The following is a 25,765-nucleotide window of genomic DNA, read 5'->3' as shown; positions in this document are numbered from 1 at the left end:
GGAGGGTCTCTAGGTTCAAAAGCAGCAGCATTGTGGCTAAATTCAGTAAACTACAAAAGTGTTAACTCTCAGTGGATCCTTTCTTAAGCATTTTGCAAATTATTTCTATTTAAGTTATTTAAAATAGAGGTCTAGACTTGCTAACAACAGGCATCTCACTAAAACAAACATTTTCCAGGCTCAGACAGTGGATCACTTATTTCTTGGGCTATTGAGTAAAATTTCATTTGCTAATGAATTAAATACCCTCATGTATCATATTATAACTGGATGTCTTAAAGACCTAGAGAAGTGACCTGGAGCTCTTTATAAACTGAATCCAGCTCTCCTTCCCAGGCTTATTGCCCTTCACTCTCCTTCATATAGTTTGGATTCTAACCAAACTGATTTGCTTGTTCCTTCCAATATGTTCCATCTTTATGCCTTTGTAAAATCCATTCCCAAATGTGTGGAATGCCCCTTTTCATTTCTTCTAACTCATAGAAACCTCTTCAAAGCTTAACTCAAATGCTACCTCCTGAAGCCTATTCGTCTTTTTCCAGTTGCTGGTTCTCCTAAAAGTCTATCCAGATTCCTCCAATTGCTGTTTTTCCCTGCTCCCCTTTTCCCTCCTCCCACCTCAACTCATTTTGTATTATTTTTTTTTTATGTACAAATTTCTTCCCAACAAGAATGCAAACTTCTTAAGACAGACCAAAAGACTTGCTATGGTTATATTTTCAAATCTTTGGTTCTTACACAAAAGATCTTCCTCCTCCCCATTGGATGAAATTAATGCATAGCTGAAATGAAAATTAATGCATAGCTGAAAAAAATTAGCTTGCATATAATTGTGTAGGAAAGACTAATGAAAATGGAAGTGTTTGAAAATAATTTAAAGTTGGTGCCACAGAAGAAGTGATCAGAAATAGAAATTCCTGGGCAGCTGGATGCCTGGGTTCAAATCTAACCTCAAACAACCTCCTCCCTGTGTGGCTGTGGGTAAGGTACTTAACCCCAGTTGTCTAGCCCTTAGAAAGCTTCTGCCTTGGAACTGATACTATCAATTCTAAGAGAGAAGGGATAAAAAAAAACCAGAAACCCCAATTTTGGTTGTTTTGGAATACATAGCCTCAAACAAATGATTATACAACACTCACAGAATAAAAGAAAGAAAACTTAAGTTTTCAGAGTCTTCTCATTTCTTGTTCATGAAAACTCACTTTTACCCTGATACTGAATCAGTCACTTTCCTTAAATTAGTTGAATAGATTTGTAGGCATAGTCAGATGTCTGGTAGATATTCTTGAGAAATAGCTTAGCAAAGTCTACAGAAAGCTAGGAAGACCTGGAATCAAATTTCATCTCTTGACACACTATGACTGTGACCATAGGCAAGTCATTTTAATTTCTTAATGCTAGGCCAGTGATGGGCAAACTTTTTAAAGAGGGGGCCAAAGAAAAGGAAATGCTCATCTGTCAGTCTGTTTCTAAGGCAACTCTTTTCAAGTTTCATTGTATTGTATCCTACTCATTGTATTTGTCGGATTTAGGAATAATGTCACATGGTGGGATAGAACATTTCAGGGGGCCACATCTGGCCCGCAGGCCGTAGTTTGGCCATCACTGCTCTAGGCAGTTCCCTCTGAGGCTATAAATTGCTGAGAAGATGAAGGCCTGAATTGGTATGGACAATTTCCTCATCTGGGAGTTCTCTGTACCATCGATTTCATGGGTCCAGTTCCTATTCCTAGATATTCTTAGAAACTCCTGAACCTATCAAATTACTGGTACTTACTTGTTTTATAATCTCCCAGCAACATTTTCATCTAGGATGGCCTTAAAAATCATATTTTAAGACAAAGACTATAAATCAAAACAAAAGAGAAAAAAAGGAAATGAAAACTTCAGAAACTTACCAAGTGTATGCATATCCTTTAATTCTTTTTATTGTGATCAACTCTCTTCTTCCCTTCTACCTCTCTCTTCCCCCCTCTACCACTAAACTATGTTAGCTCATTAAAAAGTTCCAACCTATCACCAGTGCAATTTAACCTTAGTGCAGGGATACATTTTTGGAGCTTTTAATTTTTTTTTTAATGGTAGAATTTTAGAAGGAGAATCAGACGAGGAAAGTACTTGTGAGAATTGCATTGAGATTTGCAACTCATCAAACAAATATGTTTTATTGGTTCATTTTTCAAGAACATTAGTTCTGTGCCTTACATGTTAATATCATTATTATGATTTCTATTATCAACAAATATTCATCAACTCTGACCTATGGGCACTGTGCTCGGTTCTTAGGATGTAGAGAGATATGAAACCAGGTTCCTGTGTTCACAGGGTTACATTGTAACCTGAGGAGTGTGCAATAGTGTAATAGTATGCACTACTAATTGGAATAGACTAGCGATTAATATTATGTCTACTTAACAGAGAAAAGAGCCATTTTTATGCTTAACTATTTCCATCCAAGGGAAGCTAAGTGGCAAAGGGTAGAGCACTGATCTGAAGTCAGAAAGATTCATCTCCCTGAGTTCAAATCTGGTCTCAGACACTTACTAACTCTGCAGTCCCTGGCAAGTCATTTAGCCCTGTTTGCTTCAATTTTCTCATCTGTGAAATGAGTTGGAGAAGGAAATAGCAAATCACTGTAGTATCTTTGCCCAGAAAACTCCAGATGTGGTCATGAGAATTAGACATAACTGAAACTACTGAACAACTGCTTCCACCTAGGATGCTTTTTGTGCCTTATTAAAACAGTTATGCCTTACTACCCCAAGTAATACCTTTCTAAGACTTAAGTTATAGAAGAATTGATGATCTGTAGTAATGGATGTAATTTCCATATCAGAATGGAAGAATTTTAGCTAATGGTTTTCTGAAAGTCTGTAGTATTAAATACTTAGAATTACAAACTCATATTTGGACCAAGGATTAAGCATCTACTAGTCAGACACTGTGCTAAGCACTCAACAAATATTTTGTTTGTTTTTCACAACAACCCTAGGAGGTAGGTGCTATTATTATCCTAATTTCGCAGTTAAAGAAACTGAGGCACACAGAGGTTAAATGAGTTGCCCACGGTCACACAACTGTTACTTGTCTGAGATCAAATTTGAACTCAGGTCTTCCTGACTCCCAGCCCAGGGTTCTATTCACTGTGCCACCTAATTGCTCTAGCAGCTTAGATAGGGATAATTTTAAAATATTTAAATAATAAACCATTATTATTAAATAGTCATTATTAAATTAAAATTAAAAATGAGAGAAATGGATAATTACAAAATTTGAAATTAAGATTTAAAGCTACAAAGAACCTTCCATGCACCATCAATCCTTCTTTTTACAGATGAGAAAACTGAGAGGTTAAGTTACTTGTACAAAATCACAAGTGGTGGTATCAGTGCTGGGATCCATGTCTTTGGACTCCAAATCAGGTGTTCTTTTCCCTATACTCCATTGTCTTTGCTAATATGTGAATCGTATTTTCCCAAAACAAAAGGATGATGCATTTAAAGGGAGTAAAACCACAAAGTTAAAACTTCTGAAGCAGTTAAAATTCACATGCATAGTCATATTATTCATCCTGGATTTGTTTTAGGGCAAGTTTTCCTTTTAGCAGTTATAAAAGTAATTATCATGGAACCATGTTTAAGCATGTTTGAAATGAACTTTAAAAAATATATATGTATAGGCTGCTTGAAGTATGAATCATTTGCTTTTGTGAGCCCAAGGATAAAATAGAATCCAATTTTTAAAAGAACATTTTTTAAAAGGGGAAAAATTACTTTCTTTTAGGATAGCTATATGATGTAATTTTGTTTTGTTTTTAAAAGAAACAAATACTCTTGTTTTTCCTGCTCAAATTAATGAATTACTTTTCTTTTGCTATTAGGAAACTGTATATTTAGAGGAAAGACTTCTGAATTTGGAATCAGAGGATCTGTGTCAAAATGACAGTTTTGCTGTGATCCTGTAATCTATTATGCAGCTTGTTATTACAAAGTACAAGACAGAATAGTAAATTTTAACATTTTTTCTCTAACTGAATGGCTTACATTTTTTTGCTTTCATGAATCTTTTATTCCATATTCATTTTAACATGGGGAAAAATTTAATTTTAATAATTATATACATAAAAGAGAAAAAATTTTAAACAGCTTTCAAACCCCTTAGTATATGTGTGTTGCATAATTTTATTTCTGTAAAGCCTTAAGCATGAATAATAATATATAATAATAATAATAATAATAATAATAAGCCATCAAAAAGAATTTTTTAGCATCCACCCAGAAGTAGCAGTGTAGAATTTTTAGATATGGACCCTAGGTTTATCAGGTCCGTATTCCAACTGGTTAAACTTTTGGAGTAGCCATTCTGTTGTACAGGAAGAACAAACACTATATTTTTAATAGAAGAAGAAGAGATTTTAAAGATTATTTAGTCTAACCACCTTTTTCTACAGATGAAGAAATTTGGGCCAAACTTGGGTCAAGAGACTTGCTTATATTATTCAGTAGTTTATTGCAGACTGGGGACCGAAACCAAGTCTCCTTAATCTCTCTACCACATAGAGAAAGTGCTATTCTCAATAATACCAGTCACTGTAGATGCTAAAACTTCTAATGGATGATGACTTGTTGATTCAAAGAATATAAAATGCATAAAGGGCTTATTGTTTTCTCTAAGAGTTGAAGCATTTGGTGCCCTTTATCAAAATCCCTCTTCCTCATTCCTGATTTAATGTAATAGGCTCACAAGTTGTATATCTGGTTCCCTTCCTCACCTTGAGTTTGCCTTTCCTTTCTTGTATGCCTTTTTTAGTGTACAACCCAAATTACACTGGTATTCTTCAAAACAAAAAAGTAACAAAGTTCCATCTTCATTTTTGCAATAGAGGCAGTTCTGAAAAGGTGAATATAGTTGGAAATTTTATAAATATGATTATATCTTTTTTGTAGACTTAGTATTACATTTTCAGCAATTCCCTCCATTTACTTCAACCTTAGGTCTTCTAACCATTAGGTTCCTTTCACCTTCTCCCTATCTCCATCTTCTACCTCCAGTCCCTTAAACTAGCCAGTTAATGATGGGCCCTAACTAAAGCAAATGCAAACACTTAAGTATGCCAAAGCAGAGTTAAGGTTTTCCATTTCTTGAACCAGATGTTCTTAACCTGTTTTGTATCATGAGTCCCTTTGTCAGTCTCATGAAACTGAGGGTCCCTTCTGAGAATAATATTTTTAAATGTATAAAATAAAATATATCCAATTGTAAAGGAAACAGATTATGTTGAAATACAGTTGTCAAAATATGTGTTTTTAAGGTTCACAAACTCCAGGTTCAAAACTTATGCTGTAGAAAACTTTTTCAACTCTAAATAATAATAATTATTAATAACTATTATCATCATTAATAATAATTATAAGGTCCTAATAAAGATGGCATACAAATGTGTATGGGGAAATAAGAATGAGGCACATTGTGTTTGGAGTAGAGTAGGGAAGACATAGCTGTATGCAGACACAAATGAATCTTTTACCACAATAATTAAGCAGTTTTAAAAAATAGATCTAGAATCATTACAGTAATTTTAAAAACAGAAGACTGAAGATTGTCTTATGCATGGTAGGTGCACAATTTATTTTTGGGGAAAGAGAATAGGCATTTATATAGTACCTACAATGTGTCAGGAACTACACTCAGCCCTTTTAAACCAATATTATCTCATTTAATCCTCATTACAACCCTGGTAGATAGGTGTTATTATTATCTCCATTTTACAGGTGAGGAAATGGAGACAAACAGGTTAAGTGACTTGCCCAGGGTCACACAGCTAGTAAATATCTGAGGTAGGATTTGAACTCATGAAGATATCATCCTGATTCTAAGCCCTGCACTCTATCCACTCTTTGACCTAATTGCTCAGCTAGATAGTTTTGTCCAATCTCCTTTTTTACAGATCAGAAAACAGAGGCCTATGCCTTTTAATATCCTTTTTTCTTTTCTTTTCTTTTTTTTTTTTTTATGGAATTGGATGGAAATGTGATGGGGAATAGGTAAAAGATAATGAAAGAAAAGAAGGTCATTGAGACAACTTAAAAAAAAAGTTAAGGAATAGAAAGCCAGAAAGAAGACAGACAAACAGGACAGCTTGGGAAACTACAAGTTGAATTTATCAATTTTATTTTTTATGTATTTAAAGATATTTTATTTTGCCTTATATATTTTAAAAGAAAAGCCAGTTGTATATCATAGAAATCTGCAGCTTCATATGTAACCTTTTTTTTTTTTTTCCTATTCTACAGTGTTAATAGATACGCCTATTTTATTTGGTGTTTGTTGTTTCATGATAAAATAAAATTTAAAAGAAATAAAGACAACTGAGACCCAGAGAGAAGCTGATTGGAAATTTTTTGAGATTGTTAGTAGTAAACCTAACATGAAAAGCTTGGTCTTCTTTCTCCTAATTCAGCGCTCTGTCTACTATCTTGTGTTTGAAAAACATTTTAGCTGTTGCATTTTGGTACTTTACCAGGATTTGCACCCAAGTGAAGTGTTCCTTACACATTTCTCTCAGAAAGGATATTTTTCTCAGTAACAAAGTATTTTTGATCTACTTTTCCATTCCATGAAAGGCCCCTTTTGTTTCCCAGCTTAATACAGTGGACAAGATTGCAGTACTAGAGTTAGAAGATTGAAGGAAACTCTTTGAAAGTAGTCTGGAGTTGGATGACAAGATGGAAATTTCTTGAGAGGAGTTTGGCATTGGAGGATGGGTGGAAGCACCTGGAGATGAATCTCAATTTAGACAATATATGGAAACTTCTTAAGAGAAGAGGCTCTTTACCTTTTTTTTGTGTCTTTGTATACTTAGTCAGTTGTCTGCCACATACCAGATGCCTAATAAATACTTGTTGACTGATCAAAGGTGTTCTATTTGGATGAGTCATTTAGCCTCCTTATCTGTAAAATGAGGAATTATACCTCAGAGGTCTCTCATAGCCACGATTGACTATATGGTTAGAAATAGCACCTGTGTTAAAAAAATAATAAGGCAAAGAATTTAGAAATAAAGAGATTTCTAATGGTACTCCTAAAGGATACTATTATTTCATCTTCAGCTAGTAATTAATCAAGACACATTTTAAAAACTCCTACTTTGTGTCAATCGTACTAGGCATTGGAGATTCAAATACAAAAAGAGACAATTCTTGGACTCAACAGACTCCTGTTCAACTAAGGAAAGTAAACAAGATGTTCTTTGACATGTGCAATTGCATAAATCCTTTTGGATTCTTCCTACCACTGTAGGACAGGTTTCAACAGTTTTCTTTATCTCTGTAAGAACTAAAAACATTTTTACATGAAAGATCTATTTTATTTTAGAGAGTAGAAAGCATTATGATTATGAAGTCAGTTGGAATTTTGTACAAGTTGAGGCAGCAAATGTGCGCTTATTAGCTCAGAACAGTGATAAAAATTTTCCAAGTGGCACACACACACACACACACACACACACACACACACACACACACACACATGCACACAACTAAGAGTATAGGAGAATGACTGTGTTAATACAAAAGGATAATATAAAATCTAGAAGGAATAATTATCTGTTGTATGTCATGGACAGATGTATGGCTTATGTCTACTCAGTTTTTTCTTGGTAGTTTGGGTTGCTAAAGATAACTATTGTAATTGTGATAAGTTTTTTCAGAAATTGAACTTGATGTGATACATTTTTAGAACTAGTAATTTACTGAGTTATGATGGAACAGTGTTACATTTCAAGGTATTTTTTTTTAAATAGCTTATGTTTCCAAAAAAAATTGTACCAACCTATTCATTTTCTACAGAGAGGTAGTGCCAGAGTAGAAATACATGTATGCTTGATTGGGTGTTCCCTTAAAGAAAGATATTTACTCAAAGTGAATCTGGAAGAATATTTCATAACTTTCTCTACATTAGGGACAAATATAATTGGCTGGTGATTTTCCTTGTGCCCTTCCTATTTTCTTTACCTTTGTTTTATTCCTTCATTGTTTGACAAAAGCACTTACTCAGCAGCTGGATTTTCTTTATTTCCTCTTGTCTGTGAAGTTGTCATGCTTATTTAGGATAGTCTAATCTGTTTCTATAGCAGGATTTGTGCTATTGTAGATTCTACGGTATGATTCATTAGAGGAAAAAGTGATATCTAATCTCAAGAAGAGCTGCATGATATGAGAATTACATAATTTATAATAGTTTTGTTGTAATTTTTCTTTAATGCAATCATTTTCCCCATCCTCCTTTTTTTCTTCATCAGTCAAACTGGCGGTACAATGTCTAGGCACCAGAACCAGAACACAATCCAGGAGCTTCTGCAGAACTGTGCTGACTGCTTGATGCGGGCTGAGCTCATCGTTCAACCTGTGAGTCCTCTTTATCTTTACTGGAACTAGCAAAGGAACTTCTGTTACTCTGGCCCATTAGGCATTTCTTAACTCTTTTAGAGCCTCTTTAGTCAGATGACCTCTTGCAGATGACCTCATAAAGGGAGATGCCTTTTTATGGAATAGGCTTAAGTGGAATTTGTATGTTCTTAGTAAATTTTTCATGCTAACTCATTAAACTAAATGTGGACTAGATCTAAAAATTGCCTAACAAATATTAGATTAGTTTCAGTTCACAGAATTTTAGAGCCGGAAAGGAATTTAAATTAAATATTAATTTAGAGAATATTTTGATATTCTGGCTCATTAGTTTCATTTATTTATTTGAAAATTTCTTCATTCTTTACATTATTCCCCATTAATCCATTCAACTTAGTAGAAATAGGTTACCAGAAACCAGAGAGTAAAAAGAGTATGCATTCATTTACCAGATAATATACAAATAAAAATAAATCATAAAATCCCAGAATAAGGAGGCAGAAACTATAGGCAAGGTGTTGAGCAGAAGTATGAGATTATTTTTTATATCAATAAAAACTGTTCACATAGTTATATGTGTAACTGACAAATCACCAAATATCCTCTAATATGATATTTTAGCAATTATTCTCAACTTTTTCCATGTTTAACTTATTATACAGTATGATGCAATGTCTCAATTTAGAAACTTCAATTCAGAATTTTTTACTTTTTCCTGACTCATGTTAAATAATAAGAAATACATTTTGACATTAATCTGATTAATTAAATGTTTAAGTAGTTCACAAAGTATTTTATTTTTATTAGTTAGGATCTTTTTTGTTAATAAAAATGTTTGGGCTCTTTTGAAAGTGCAGCAAATTAATTACATTATAAGTTTTGGTTTGTCCTTCAATTAGTTTCTCAGATTTGATGGTTTGAAATATAATACTATGGCATAAAAGTTCACCTCCTGAATGTTTTCCTTCAGAAGGAGGAAATGTCCTTGGGAAGGCATAATAATGAATACACAAAATAGCTTTAAAAATTATTTACAAATGCCATGACTATTATTGTTGTATTTTTGTGTTTGGCAATAAAAATATACCTACCATTATGCCAATAGTACTTTTTAAAAAAAATGTAATTCTTATGGGAGGAATGATTAATAGCTATAGTTACTAATATACTTAAAGTTTGAGTTTGGAATAAAGATATACAATTTAAGGCTTGATTCAAAAAGCAAAAAAGAGAAGTAGAGTCTGAATTATATTCTTTTCAAAGGTCAAGCTATGTATGTTTATAAGCTCATCTTTCTTTAATAATAACAAGGAAGAGTATGCAATCAAACTGAGGTCTCCTTGGATGCCACTAGTGATGTTTACTTAGTCTTGAGGAGAAATCAATCACATGTCTTTTGTGGCTGTTCTCTTTTCCTTTTATAGATTTTAGGAATTTTATTTCCCTTTTCCTTGTACCCCAAATCTATGAATGACATATGGCCAAAACATCTGAATTAAAACAAGGAAGAGATATTTCCAAAATAAGATCATACATGAAACTGAAGTGGCATAACCATCTGCTCTTTTGACTAAGGACACACAGTTTTCTATTTAAGAAGTAAAATGGCTGGTATAGGTAACACCCTTGCATATTTTTTTTCTTTAGGAAAGCTTATGTGTATGATAAAATGCTGTTTGATTTCTTTTTTTTTTTTTTTTTTATTTTAAACCCTTAACTTCTGTGTATTGACTTATAGGTGGAAGATTGGTAAGGGTAGGCAATGGGGGTCAAGTGACTTGCCCAGGGTCACACAGCTGGGAAGTGTCTGAGGCTGGATTTGAACCTAGGACCTCCTGTCTCTAGGCCTGACTCTCAATCCAGCTGCCCCCTGTTTGATTTCTTGATAGAGAGGGGGAAATCATTCATGAGAAGGAATGATTAGAAAATATCAAAATGGAACACAAAATTATACCCCCATTTGATTTAATATTGATTTTGTATTATAAAATTAGTGAAGCAAACTCCCTGGAGTTGATATCAATAAATGTGACTTACTGGCATTTGGAAAAAAAAAAGTAGTGGAAAGATTTTGCCTGCTAAAGAGTCTATCAATAATACCTTTTATTCATGCGATAAAAAGAACTCAGGATTTGATGTCAGCAGGTCTGGATTCAAGTGCTGATTTGACCAACTTCCTGTGTTAGCTTGAACAAGTAATTAGTCCTATTAAACATAATTTTTCTCCCCCTCTGAAATGCTGGAATTGGACTAATTGAGTTCTAGGAAAACTAAATAATAATAAATGAATAAATCTTGTGGCTAAGTCAGCATCTATAGTCATAAGAGGACCGACATGTTGTCTTTTGTTGTGTGGAGATGCAAAGTACCTTTGCAAGGATTCCATGCTTTGCATCTCCACACAACACTTTCTCATTCTGTAAGTCATTGCTCCTTGACATGCAGGATATATTCAGAAATTTCAAGGAGCTATCTAAAAGTAGCTGGCTCATAAATTTTCATTGTTTAAAATTGGGCTTATTCCTCTTCTTCCACTTGTCAGATTAATAAGATTATTTTCTTTTAAGTATTTGGTGTAGTTTGGTGGGCAAATTTTATAGCACTCGCCAATACCTGTAAAAGAACAAATTAAGCAAAGCATTTTGCTTAAGTTAACAAATACGAAGTTTCCTTTTGGGAAGCATATGTTTTATATCAGTTATGTGTATTCTTTCTCTCAGGAGCTGAAATATGGAGATGGTATACAGCTGGGTCGGAGTAGAGAACTGGATGAATATTTTGCTCAGGCCAATGATCAAATGGAAATCACTGATAGCCTAATTAGAGAAATGCGGCAAATGGGTCAACCCTGTGATGCTTATCAGAAAAGGTATTGCAAATGTTAGAAAAGGTATTGCAAATATTGAATGTTCAGAAGAAGAGCTAGACTCCATAAAAAAAAAAGAACAACAAAAAAACTTCAGCAAGTTCATTTATATTGTTAATTTTCCCATGGTACATGTTTTTAGTTAAAACGTATGCTTTCTCTAAGGAAGCTAAAATCCTCAGTACAGAGCTGTTCTATGTTGTGTTACGTTTGTTTGCTTTGGTTATCTTTAGTATATGCATCATCTGAAGTGCGTCTAAGATTGACATAGAATGGATCTGTTTTGGGATAGAGTTATAAAACAACTCTAAAGTAGAACTAAAATGACTTCTCCAAAAGGAGTAAACACTTGATTCAGGTGCCAGTGGTCAAGTCTAGTTTTTAGATTTGAAAAGTAATAATGACTGTCTTTTTTTTTTTTTGGTTTAACTTTTTAAATAAAAGCATATAAACCTTTATTTAGAAGATAATAGATGTTGTTTACTCTGAACTTGACTTCTTAGTTAAATTATAAAAAACCTTTATTGGTATATTTTGTTTTTACATTGCTTTCATTTCCAAACTTATCCCTCTCTTGTTTGCTATCTAGGCAGACATGGTTGGTAGCAAATAATTTTTAAAAAGAGGGAAAAGAGGAACAATATCAGCTTTGAAAAAACTCATCACCTGAGCAGATGCAATGTTTAATACTCATAGTCCCTCTACTCTCCAATGAAGGAATAGAAGTGTATTTTCTCATCTCGTCTTTATAGTCAAGCTTGATCATTGGTTAAATGGCATTCTGTGTCATTTCCTTCCTTTTATTTACATTGTTATAGTCACTGTGTATGCCATTTTCCTGTTTCTGCTTTCTTTACATTGTATTGGTTCACATGTCTTCCTATGCTTCTTTGTATTCCTCATATTTGTCATTTAATATAGCACAATGACATTACAGAACATTCACAAACCACAAATTGTTTATTAGATCTCCAGTTTATGGGAATACACTTTGTTTCTAGGGTTTTGCTCAACCTCTTGAGAATGAAGTTTACAGAATGAGACTTCTATTTGGAAAAAAGCCATTCCAATGATTTATAAACTGACTTATATTTCATGAGAACCAGTGACCAAAATATGAGTTTTGGGATTAAAGAGAGAAAAGTTCTACAATCCTGGCCAAGGATAGTTATGTTTTCCATGGTGGTATTTCATGCTTTAATAATTATCTTGAGAATCAATTGCGCTTTGTTTTGGCCATGGTTTAAGTTCAAGTGTGTGCTGTTTTATTTAAACCCTTAGCTTCTGTCTTGGAATTGATACTTTGTATTGGTTCCAAGGCAGAAGGGTGGCAAAGACTAGACAATGGGGATTAAGTGACTTGCCCAAGGTCACACAGCTAGGAAATGTCTGAGGCCAGATTTGAACCTAGGACCTCCCGTCTCTAGGCTTGACTCTTTATTCACTGAGCCACCCAGCTGCCCTAGTTCATGTGTTCATGATGTGGGTGAGCGAATTCAAGCATTTTTACCTTGTGCTTTCAAACTTTTCAGAGTCAAAAGAGATTCTTGGACTCCTTCCTGACCTTTCATAATTGTTATCTTTTCCTTTCAGATTACTCCAGCTTCAGGAGCAAATGCGTGCTCTTTATAAAGCTATCAGTGTTCCTCGAGTAAGAAAAGCCAGCTCCAGGGGTGGTGGAGGATACACTTGTCAGAGTGGCTCTGGGTGGGATGAATATACCAAGCGCCTCACCAGTGAATGCTTGGGATGGATGAGACAGCAAAGGGTAAGCATTTTTCTGGGGCACTGATAATCTGGTCCATAAACCACCAAGCTAGGACCTTAGATAGTATTCTTTTGATAAGTGAGATTGAATAGGATCTGAAAATACATTATGCATGTATGATACAATAGATGCCAAGTTCATATAGTAGAGTCGAGATTCCATATTGAAACAGAAATTTTTAAAGTTTATCTCTCATAGTAGTCTTATAAGCCATTTATAAGTGACCTTAATTTACTCTCATTAAGAAAAATATATTAGTTGAAATTTATATATACTTTTATATAGAACATAGATAATCAGATGCAAGCATAAGGGGTTTTTAAAACCTCAGTCTTGTATACTCCTATAAAAATGAACTTGTTTGGCTTTTAATGTAAGAGGAGAGTAAACTTCAAAATCTATTTGCTTCAAAGACCTGCTTTCCATTTATTTTTATTTACCATTAACTTGACGCCATCTATAGTAGTTAATGATAACTTTTGCTATGTAATGTTAAACCCTCTATTAAATCTAGATTTTATGACTTAAGAATAAAGGCAGAGAATTGTTTTGAAAACTTAGCTACTTAAATAGACCTGGCATTACCCTACATTGTTGCCATTATATATATGGTACATGTGTGCATGGAGAATTGGTCATATATATCTAACTTCTAACAACTTGAGAATACTGATTCCTGTGAATTGCTTAGGGAATCTTTGTCATCATTTTATCATCAGGCTTAGTGTTTATTTAGCTACTATAATTTATGTGGCAAGTTTAACACATTTGGTTCCAATGACTTGTAGGATGCAAAAAAAAAAAAAAAGTCAGAGGAGTTTGCCCACTAATATCTCGAGACTTTTGTTTTCCTAAGATATTGCCTTACTTCATATTTGTGATTCTTGGGTTTGCTTTTTAAACAGTTGCAGAGGATTGCTTACAATATTAACAAATTGGATGAGCTCAGCCTGCATTAAAACCAGATCTTCCAGTTTGGGCCTGTTAGTTGGTTACCTTATATTTATGATATGACATTGTCTTTTCATGCAACCATTAGGTCACCAGAGTAGGAGTAAAGTAAAATAATAAGAATTACAAAGCACATTAATGACCCTTTCCCTAGACCTGGAGTTTCACAAAGTATGAGTTTTAAACTCTAATTGTTTTGTTTTTTAAAAAATTCATTTTGGAGATTTTTTTTCTTGGAAATCTACTACTGATGAACTGTAATTCTCAGAAATGGGCATATAATTCAAAATTGTGGGTGGAGGGAGAGATTGAGCACTTATAAGAGTAATTGGTCTACATCTAGAAAAGAGTTTTATTAATCAGTGTCATGACAGATTTATAAGAGGTAATGTAGTGATAGTGATAGAAAACTGGCCTCTGAATTATGAAGACCTGAGTTCAAGCCCTGCCTCTACCATGCAATGAAAAATTTATAACTCTGACTGTTATGAACAAGTACTATTCAAATTCAAATGGAGGAGAGAGAGATAATGATAAATTGGAAGAATGATTGAACACTTACTAATGTAATTGACCTACATCTAGAAAAGTGTTTTGTTACTAATCAGAGCCATAGAGATAAAGACTTATGGAATTATAAAGAAAAGCTTCATGGAGATAGATGGCTATGACTTTAGACTTGAAGACTAAGTCAGGCAGTAAGAGCCACTTATAGACTACAGCAACAATTTTAATGTTTTGATTACAGTTTTAGGCCATAGTCCCTGTGAAGCAGATTCATTATTATACTTTTCTTAACCCATAATGAGCAGTAAAAAGAATATAACTGAGAAAATGAGCTTGCAAATTAAAGAAATTTGATTTTCCATAATTGTTCTTGGCCCAGTTCTTCAGCTTTTAATCAGCAGTAGTTCCTAAGCAAGCTGTTTAATTTAACCTTATAAATATTGTACCCTTGTAGCAAAAAGTCCATTTTAAAATCAGGAGAAACTTGCATTGGTAAATAGTTTCCTCTCTTTAAAGTGGCTAATGTCACAAGGGTTATCAGTACTCATCTAATGAACCTATTGGTCTCAGAATAACTATTCAGATTGTTCTCCTTTCCTAGGGAAAGTTATCTTATCATTTACTTGGTGGTTTGCCCCAGCATTCTCTCTTAGCCTTTACCTCCTTGCCTATCTTTTTCCCAAGCACACCACCCTGTATTCTGCATTTCAGTCCCTAGAGACCAAATTACAGCTCTGAGTTTGAAAGATCTCTTTTTCTAACAACACAATCCCAGGGAGATCATAGATGGCTTCTTCACCTTTTTAAGGTCTTTGTTTTGTCTTTCCTTATTTGGTATTCCACTGATGAAAGACTGAGATTCTATGTAGCTGGGTTAAATTCCCTGAGTTTGGCAATTATTGAGAGGATCAGGTTTGGAGTATTGTGTGACCATTTTGGTGTATTGCACATCTAGACTCTTTGAAAGGCTTGCCCTAGCTAATTGAGAAAGGGTCAAAGTTCTTTGTAATGTTTAAATGTTGGACTCTGTGAAATGGCTACACTTTTTGAAAGTTTGCCAGGTCTGTTTGAGCACAGGTGTGGCTTAGCCCAGAAGGTAAGGCAGTTGCTGTTACTAAGTCCTGAAAACAACCCTCAGCAGAAAAAGTTTGCATAGGAAATGAGTAATGGTGACTTGACAATTTGCAAATAATATATATATGTATGTGCTTATGTATATATATTTTATTTATACATATTCTGTATTGCACACATGTTATATACATATAATGATACACAATCTTTTATTGTCATATAATTTATAGTATGCACATATGCATATGTATATGTACACACACACATTCATATATATGGAAGGGAAATAGATTAGAAAAAATCAACTAAATCCTTGATGATGAGGTCTTCTCTTTTTGACCTGCCACTGTTTCAAATATTAAAAATATGTAAAGTTATTACCAGAAAGCACCTTAAATTTCATGCTATCAGGGAAAACTTCTTATTGTGCTTCCTGGTAATAACTTCATATATTTGTAATATCTGAAACAGTGATAGTCTAAAAAGAGTACATTTTAATGAAAAAAAAAAAAACCCAAACCTTTAAGTTCTTTTCCTTGGAGGCAAATTCATGAATTATCTCCTTGGGCAGTCCCTTGAGGCTGAGGCTGTGCTTGTCCTAGGGATTCTTAGGGAGCACCCCCAGTAGCTGTAGAAAATCTTTAGGAATTCTGGGACATTTGGATATATTAATTTGAAAAATTATTTTATATTCTAAAGTATCATGCTTCCAAGAATAAAAAAAATATTTTATTTAAAGTTTTTGTAATTCCCCTTTCCCTGTTACTATAACCCACTCCTTGTATTATGGGACTTTGTGTAGTATGAAAGATGTGTCTTTCAGTCAAGGAGCTCCAGACCAAGAGACATGTTTGTTTTGTTTGTTTTTTCATTCCTAGGCGGAGATGGATTTAGTGATATGGGGCGTTGATTCTGCATCTGTAGAGCAACATATCAATAGCCACAGAGTTGTCCACAATGCTATTGGAGACTACCGGTGGCAGCTGGATAAAATTAAGGCTGATCTGGTATTACCTTTTACATGCTTTCTTTTAAAAATATGTTTATTGGAAGGGTGGGTAATTTCTCTTATTCTAAGAAGTCTTATAAATAATATTAGCTTATAATGATTACCACTCCTGAGTGGTGGCATAGTTGTATAGACATTTCACATATAGGGAATTGGAATTATCTCTTTTCACATGGCACAAATAGCACTTAAGCTGGAATTTTTTTAAATGCCAGCCATGGGTGGTTTCTTTTGTATTTGGGCAAATAATTAATTGTCTTATGAGTAGGGGAGCACCTCTGAAAATGAAATATATGCAGTGTAATATATGCAGGGTGTAATACATTGCTTCTGTATCTTTGGTGAATTATATACTTAGTGGTGACTCTTTATAGTACATATTACCAAATCATTTCTTTTTCTAACTCCTTTCTGTTATTATCTGAAAAGCAGGTGAGACTAATTATATAAAAAGGAATTAAAACAAAAAAACATTTATTTCATCAACATTCACTTGACCATTTAAGTCATTTACCTTTCCTTTGGTAAGAGATACTAAAGAATCAGTTGGTTTTGTTTCAAATTCTGGCCTTCTTGCTTATTATTTTCTCTCTAGATATATGTCCATCTTCTTTCCTTACTTTTCTAAGACAGGAAATGATGAGAGGACAACAACTTATGTTTTCTACCTTGGAAAAAATTAATCTGAAATGCTTTATTGTATCCAGGAACATGAGAGTGATTTCAGGCAAATTATCTGGAGACAACTAATTTAACTATAGTTGATTGAAAGATTCTTTTACACATTAGAACAGATACTACATTGCATAGAAAGGATCTGAAGCCAAACCTAGAAAGAGCTGATCAGGAATAATGCCAGGACTAGGCTAAATTCTCAGGGAGCCCTGAATAGTAACTCCTTTTATTTTCTTCAAGCGTGAGAAATCTGCAATTTATCAGTTGGAGGAAGAATATGAAAACCTTTTGGTAAGCATATATATTTCCCAAGTTCATATAAATCATGTTTAAGTTCAGTAAATGGCATTGCTATTAATAACATCATAAATATTTTAAAATTCTATTAAATTATAATTTTGTATTTATTGAAGAATCTACTTCAGACATTAAAATGGAGAAAATTGCTTTTAATTCGATCTGATAACAATGTCACACATAATTCTCTTTGTAACTAGATACTTAACAAATGAATTGTGATGATAAGAATGATTAGAGCAGTTGTTAATTGGGAAGTAGAATTAAATTGATGAAGTTTTTGAACCTTTGTATTGTATTCCCTACTCCTTTTTTTTAATAGAAAAGGAAAAAGCTTGCTAAAGAGTCAGTGTTTTCTATGTAGTTTATTTTATATAATCATATAATAGTGACATGTTCCATAACAGTTAAGGGACTGGAAAAAATAGGAAGAAAATGTATTAGCTTTTAGTTAGCTATTGTTCTTATTAAAATTTAGAACTGTGAGGATCAAATGAGATAATGCAGATAAAGTGCTTGGCAAACCTTAAAGCACACCATGAGTTCAGCTACTTATTACTGTTGATTTCATGATAACTTTCTTATTGGCAACAGTCTTCACCTCTTTTCATATCTAGCAAACATTGTGGTTTTTGTGACACCAGCGTCTCCTCTTTAGCTTTGAGAAAGGGTGATAGAGATGGCCTTAAGTGATTTCGGAGCCAGGGCAAACCCTATTCTATAGCCTATTCATCTTTTCAATAGTTTAAAACACAGTATTTATCTGAGCACCAACAGCTAAATCTAATTGAGTTAGGAACAATATTACCAAATAGAACATTTTCATAACTTTTAAGAATACAGCATCATCTCTTAGTTGGGTGTTAGTAAGACACTGAGAACCATGATAGCATAATGGATAAAGAACTGGCCTTATAGCCAGGAATGCCTGGATGTATGTCCTGCCATGGACACACAATGACTGTGTAACCCTGGGCAAATCCCAGCATCCAAGGCAACTCTCTTAAGACTATAAGTCACAGAAAACATACCAACCTGAATTGATAGAAAGAATTTATTCTTCTGAGAGTTCACTGTGCTAATGAAATCACAGCTCTAGTTCCTAGCCTTGGTATGACATTGTTTAATACATATCAGCTTACATTTTTTAATTAGTGAGAGAAGTCACAATTATTTTTAAATGGATTTTTGTCCCCAAAGAACTGAAAGTTGTAAAATTCTGCATTAGGTTGGTGAATTGATTTGTATTAAAATTTTACAGAAAGCATCCTTTGAGAGAATGGATCACCTTCGCCAACTTCAAAGCATCATCCAGGCTACTTCCCGTGAGATCATGTGGATCAATGACTGTGAGGAAGAGGAGTTACTCTATGATTGGAGTGATAGAAACACAAATATTGCCCAGAAACAGGAGGCTTTCTCGGTAAATGCATTGCCCCTCTCTCTATTGCCCCGCCTGTCCCCCCAATTTTCTCAGCCTTTCAGCCTAGAAACTGCTGAATGGAAGGAAGGATATGATAAATAATAATAAATATTAGATCCTTTTCCTGACTGGATAAGTTATTTATATTTTGGTCTAGTGGATACCAAACAGCAATTCACTTGATATGTTTTTTTTTTTTGGTGAAATTTATGTAGAAAATCAGTGGTGAACGACATAGTTGTCAGTTGGTGGTCAGTTTAAGAGCTAGCTAAATGGGGCAGTGGATAGAGCCCTGCACTTGGAATGAAAAAGATGTGAGTTCAAATCTAACCTCAAATACATAAAAGCTGTGTGACCTTGAGCAACTCACTTTATTTCTGTTTGCTATCATTTCTTCAGCTGTAACATAGGGATAATAGCACTTACCTTCAGGGATTGAGAGTCAAATGAGATAATATTTGTAAAAAGAGCTTAGTACATTCCTTAGCATATAGTAGGTGCTATATAAATGCTATTATTATTAAAATTTAGAAAGAATTTATTGAGTTCATTGATAACACAAGAACTGTTAAATTGCTAATAAAAATAGTTTGTCTTTACTGTTATTAAAAAAACATTGAGAGAACTGGAATGCTAAGGATGACTTGTTTTAAAGGGTTTGTTTATTCTTGGTCTTTTCTTCCCAGATACGTATGAGCCAGTTGGAAGTTAAGGAAAAAGAACTCAACAAGCTTAAGCAAGAAAGTGACCAGCTTGTTCTCAACCAGCACCCTGCTTCAGACAAAATCGAGGTAGACCTCTTATGACATTTATATTGTGTGTCTGTCAGAGAATAACTAGCAAAGCTTACCAAAGGGGAAAGATGGGTATGTGGGACAGTCTTGCACTATCATAAAGCTTCACTAGACATAGTCTAAATTCTAGTTTTACATCAGTATGTTATGCTTCTTTATCAAAGATGGTTTAAAAAAAAAACTTACTTCAGCTTTGAGCCAGTTCTGCATCAGGCAGTTTTTTTTTTAAGTTTTAGAAGAAGCTCATTTATTTGACTTGGCACTAAAATCATGAACAAATGCCCAAGTTTCCAATCCAACTGAAAAGTACTGGTTCCTCTGGCCACCATTAAAGAGAAATAGCTTCAAGCTGCTTAATGATTTTAACAACTCCTGTTTTCTCTGAAGGCATACATGGATACTCTGCAGACACAATGGAGTTGGATTCTTCAGATCACCAAATGCATTGATGTTCATCTCAAGGAAAATGCTGCATACTTTCAGGTAATATTTTACTTCTGTAATTGAATCTGATTTTAAAGAGCAAAAGCAAAAAAGCCCAATCATAATGCACAAACATGAATTATTCTTGATTTTGAGGAATAAGTATTTCTAGATTACCAGGAGATTCTTAGGCAAGGAAGGTATCTTGAGATATTAAGAGAGGACAATATAAACAAGAATAAATTTCCTCCTTTGCTAATATTATTATTTGGCTATTTATAAATTGTTTTTTCTTATGCTATGAAATGTGGTTATTAGCTTATATGACTTATACCCTATTTGTTGGAAAGTAATTATTGCATTTTTACTCATGTGCTCTTTAAGAAGTATTTAATTGTGATCATCATCCTCTTTGGTAGTTTTTTGAAGAGGCTCAATCAACTGAAGCCTATCTGAAGGGCCTACAGGATTCCATCAGAAAGAAGTATACTTGTGATAAGAATATGTCCTTGCAGCGCTTACTGGAACAGATCAAAGAACTTGAGGTATCATCACTATAAAATCTTTGGCAATGAAAAAAATGCAATTCAGTAGGACTTTTATTCACTTAGCATATCTCTCCTGATTACTAAATTATAAGTAGTATGCAAAAGAGTCTGGGGCAAATAAAAGAAGATCCCTAGGTGTACATGGGTTCTTGATCTTTTATAAATCAAATTATGTAAATTTCTCTGCAAGTTCAACTTTTATCAAGTCATGTGGTTTAAAGTGTTTGGATCCTTTGCAATTTTCATGCCAAAATGAAAACAAAGAACAGTGATTTCTTGGCCTCAAAAATCCTTTGAAAAAGAAAACTTAGAAGGTTAAACAATTCTTCCACATTTTAAAATTATTTTTTGTTCCTTTTATTCACAGGCAATTAGTTTATATAGAGGTTTATCTTGAAAGACTCTCAGACTCTCCCCAAATAAATTAGCTGACTTTATAATGATTTTAACCATAGCAATAAGTATTTTATCAAGTTTTAATAACTATATTTTAAAGCATCTAGAAGATTTTACCAGAAAATCCATAGACTATTGCCTTTTAAAATATAATTTTGAAATACAATTACAGAAAGAACGAGAGAAGATCCTTGAATATAAGCGCCAGGTGCAGAACTTGGTAAACAAGTCCAAGAAAATTATCCAGCTGAAACCTCGTAACCCAGACTACAGGAGCAATAAACCCATTATTCTCAGGGCTCTGTGTGATTACAAACAAGACCAGGTAAATAATGACTGGCTGTTGTTGAGAATGATTCAAAAGTTCCTTTCCCTACAGGCTATTCATAAGTAAGAGACCAGTATTAACTTAAGTTTCAGGTAGCTCCATAATAAATGGTTTTACTTTCATATCTCAAAGAAGCATTTATCAAATAAGCTCAATAGTTTCACTTTTCATGCTGATGTACATAATGATTTAACTTTTTTAGAGAACATTCGATTTGCATTTTATGCAATTATTAAATGTATCAGTTTTTCTATAGGCTATTTGGCAAACATAGATATCAAATATTGAGGGAATCCATGTTTTAATCAATTAGTTAACATTTATTTTTGTGTGTGTGTGAAACGTGGTATCTAATCTAATAATGAAATTTAATACTAATCTATTGAGCAGAAATATCCTGATAGCAGACTTGGTGATTAGTAAGAATGGTGCTCAGAGTGAGGACCCAGAAGGAGTATTGAGAATAATTATTAAAATAAAGCTAGTTGTCATCTCTGCTTATGGAACTAGGATCTCATTGTATGCTGGCATTTGGTTAATAAGGGCTTTTTCTAGTGTTCTGACACTAAACTGAATATTTGTTGGGTTTTGCCTTTATAAATTTCAAATATTATTGATGCCTTTGATTGATGAAGGAAGCCCGCTCTATCCCTCCCCCTCACCACACATACATACTTACAAAATATATTATAATCTGAAACATTTTGCATCTTTATTTCTCAACTCCCAAAGGTGTGGTGCCTCCCCTCCCATGGCTTTTACAAGGGGGGTCAAAAATCTTGTGTGCTTATAGGCTCATCTGTGGTGTCAAACATATGCCCTGAAATACTTCAGGGCAATCTGAACCAAATTAAAATGTAATTGAAATATTTAACAAAAAAAATGATGAAACATGGATAATTTTAATTTGAGATTTTATAAGTCAATATATGACCCACAGAGATCTGATTTTACTTGATTTGACACAGCTGGACAAGATGACCTTTAAGGTCCCATCCAGCTCTGATTTTCTATTATTCTGTGAATAGAGGCAAAAATACTTTTGTGCTTTTGTGACAGAAAATAGTACACAAAGGAGATGAATGTATTTTGAAGGACAACAATGAACGAAGCAAGTGGTATGTGACTGGCCCAGGAGGCGTAGACATGCTTGTCCCTTCTGTTGGTCTTATTATCCCGCCTCCGAATCCTTTGGCAGTGGATCTTTCCTGCAAGTAAGTTTTCTATGAGCCTCCCTTAATAATGGTCATCCCAGCTATTAGCTGGGAGTTGAGAGTGTCTATTTCTTCAAAAGATCAAAGACATTTTTACAAAGCTATTCTTTAGTTAGAAAAAAAATTCATTGTGCAAAGACAACTCTGCTTTTATCCTCAAGATTGTGTTATGTTGAAATTTTACAATACCCATTATAGCAGGACTTTGGAGGAAGATTAGGAAAAGATATTACACCATTAAAGAAAAAAAAACCCCACAGTCCAGCTGTGAGGGAAAAGATGAGGCAGTGACATTTAACATTTATTTTTATTTCTGTTTTGAAACTTTATTCTTGATGAAATTACCTATGAATCTTCTCAGCATTTTAATAATTTTGTACTTAGCAACAAATACAAGTGAAATATCAACTTGTTAGTCAACAAGCATTTATTGGTATTTACTATGTGCCAGAGAACTGAGAATACAGCAGAAAGACAATTCCTGCCCTTAAGGAGTTTATATTTTAATGGAGAAAAACAGCACACAAAAGGAAGATGAAAAGGGAGAGGGAAAAAACCATGGTGCTCACTGAGGTGGGACATGGTAGAAAAGTGTAGCCTCATGAGATATACCTGACCCAGTGGCCCTTCTTAAATGGTGGTTCTGGGAGGAGCTATCCCATTAGAGGAAACAATTCCAGGGATGGAGGAATTCCAGTATGTGAATTCCAGGACAGGAGTGAGCATGGTAGAAAAAGTCCGGAGTGTAGCCTGGAGAGAAACGAGGGCACATATGCAGTATTCACTTTGATCCAATAAGAGAATGCACATACAGCACTGGGAATGATATATAAATGTCAACTGCTCTCATTATTTGTGTTCTACAGTACTGTACCTTATACATAAGAGCTATTTAACAGATGTTGTTTTGCAGCATTGAAGTTATGGCCTATTTTTGGCAAAATTTTAATCTGCTATTGGCTTCTCTCTGCTGTTTGGAATATATTTCAAGGTCATGTTTTCCCATTGCTAATTAGGAAAATCTGTTGACCAAAATATACATATACAAATACAGATATATAATATATTTCAAATAAAATTGAACTCTATCAACTCCATTAGTATGAATAATTTGATCATTTATATGGCCAAATTCAGTTTAAAAAAGTGAATTAAATATTGTCATATTTCCTATTTTGTATAAGATAACATATTTTTGAAAAATAAACTATTTCACTTTCTAATGTAATTTTTATTTGCATCTTACTACATGATCAGCTATAAATTATTAACTCACTTTCTCTGTTGCTATGAAATTTGAAAGTTTAAATTTAAATCTCTTTCCTTATAATTCTTGTAGGATTGAGCAGTATTATGAAGCCATTTTGGCTCTGTGGAATCAGTTATATATCAATATGAAGAGTCTGGTGTCTTGGCATTACTGCATGATTGATATTGAGAAGATTAGGGCTATGACCATTGCTAAGGTATGTACTTTTGGGAGATTGGAATTGAGCCCCAACCCTCTCAAGAGATTACCCATTTTATCAGGCTTGTTGGAGAGGTATGGAAGCCAGTGGACCAGGGTAGATGCAGAAGTCTAAGTATACTCTTTATGGGAGCTGGGCAACCTAGTACCTATGACAATAGAAAGATTTAACATAAAATAATCTGACGAGCTTGAAATACTAATAGAAAAAGTTTAAAGGCATTAAAGGCACTCATCACTGTTGTTTTATTATTAAAACCATTGTGCTTGTTGCCCTAAAATTGTTAGGAGACAGGTGAGATGTCTTTTGAGGACTAAATGTTTGGATTCTAAAGTTGTTAAGTGACTGACCAAAACAAAGAGTGATTGTAGGATTCTTATTTTTAAAAAAGATTTTTATTAATATCTTTCATTTATATTTTTCAATAAATCTCTCTCTTCTCCTCAATCCAGAGTACCATTTCCTATAACCAAGAACACAAAAGGGGAAAAAGTAGTCCAGCAAACTAATCAACACATCATCTAAATCCAACATTATATACCAAGTTCCACACCCATAATTTGCACTCCCCACCACCTCACCATAGCAAAGCAGGAAGGGAGATATACCACTCGTCTCTTTTTGGCGAGTCAAACTAGATTATTTTAATTTTCCAGTTTTCAATTTTATTTTCTTAATTACTTTTCCTTCTATCTATATCATTATAGACATTGTGTATATTGCTTTCTTGGATCCTCTTTATCTTGTATCACTTTTTAAATCCTCCTATGCTTCTCTGTACTCATCATATTCATTTCTTAGAGCATAACAGTATTCCATTAAATACATGTACCACAACTTAGCCATTCTCCAATAAATGGGCATCTGTTTCCAGTTTTTTGCTACTTAAAAATGTGCTTCCTAATTTTGGAATTTTTCTTTTTGTCATTTTATTCCTTGAGTTATAAGCCTAGTGGTAGGATCTCTGGGTCAAAGGATAAGGAAGTTTTATTTTTTTTTCTTAACATAATTTCAAATTATTTTCCAGAATAGTTGTACCAGTTCATGGTTCTATCAATAGATATTAGGGTGCCTGTCTCTCCACAATCATTCCAATATTAACTATTTCTGACTTTTGTCATTGTTGCTATTTTGCAAGCTATAAGATGAAACTTTAGAGTTTTTTTTGCCTTGCTTTTTCTCTTATTAGTTATGCCTCAAAATAATTGTTGTTAATAATTTGCAATTTTTTTGAGAATCATTTGTTCGTATTCTTTGACTACTTGTCTTTTGGTCTTATCCATTTGTCTCGGTTCCCCACACATCTTGGATTCTTATCAAATAAAGTTGAAGCAATGATTCACCTATCCCTACCCCCATTGACCACTTTTTCATCCTACATGACTAATTGTGAGATTCTTTAAGAAACATCCAAAGCATAGTGTAGGGTAATAGCTGTTCCTTGGGATCAGTTTTATCTACAGAATAACCTCTAAATCACAAAGGACCTCTTTCAGGTAGACTGAACATACAAAACAGGCGGCCCCTCAATCATAATTCAAGTGGGGCTGCTTTTTAAGTCTCTTTTTTCGCTTGGCTGTGAAGTAGAGTTGACCATACACTTTATTGCTTGTTTAAC

The 25,765-nt window shown here is 33.8% G+C and overlaps 1 protein-coding gene across 3 annotated transcripts in view; it reads left to right on the top strand.

Moving 5' to 3' along the window:
• LOC123240358 (desmoplakin) overlaps positions 1–25,765 on the top strand; it is a 47,363-nt gene that overhangs the window by 5,538 nt on the left and 16,060 nt on the right. For all 3 annotated transcript variants that reach the window (XM_044667855.1, XM_044667847.1, XM_044667837.1), the window contains exons 2-13: positions 8,300–8,405; positions 11,126–11,274; positions 12,865–13,039; positions 16,450–16,578; positions 17,496–17,546; positions 18,814–18,975; positions 19,662–19,766; positions 20,157–20,252; positions 20,612–20,737; positions 21,309–21,461; positions 22,524–22,678; positions 24,018–24,144. In XM_044667855.1, the coding sequence (XP_044523790.1) occupies positions 8,300–8,405; positions 11,126–11,274; positions 12,865–13,039; positions 16,450–16,578; positions 17,496–17,546; positions 18,814–18,975; positions 19,662–19,766; positions 20,157–20,252; positions 20,612–20,737; positions 21,309–21,461; positions 22,524–22,678; positions 24,018–24,144 (1,534 nt within the window). The remainder of the gene's footprint in view (positions 1–8,299; positions 8,406–11,125; positions 11,275–12,864; positions 13,040–16,449; positions 16,579–17,495; positions 17,547–18,813; positions 18,976–19,661; positions 19,767–20,156; positions 20,253–20,611; positions 20,738–21,308; positions 21,462–22,523; positions 22,679–24,017; positions 24,145–25,765) is intronic.

The sequence above is a fragment of the Gracilinanus agilis genome, chromosome 1, assembly GCF_016433145.1.
Source record: "Gracilinanus agilis isolate LMUSP501 chromosome 1, AgileGrace, whole genome shotgun sequence".
Lineage (NCBI taxonomy): Eukaryota > Metazoa > Chordata > Mammalia > Didelphimorphia > Didelphidae > Gracilinanus > Gracilinanus agilis.
This window is presented reverse-complemented; position numbering and strand designations above follow the sequence as displayed.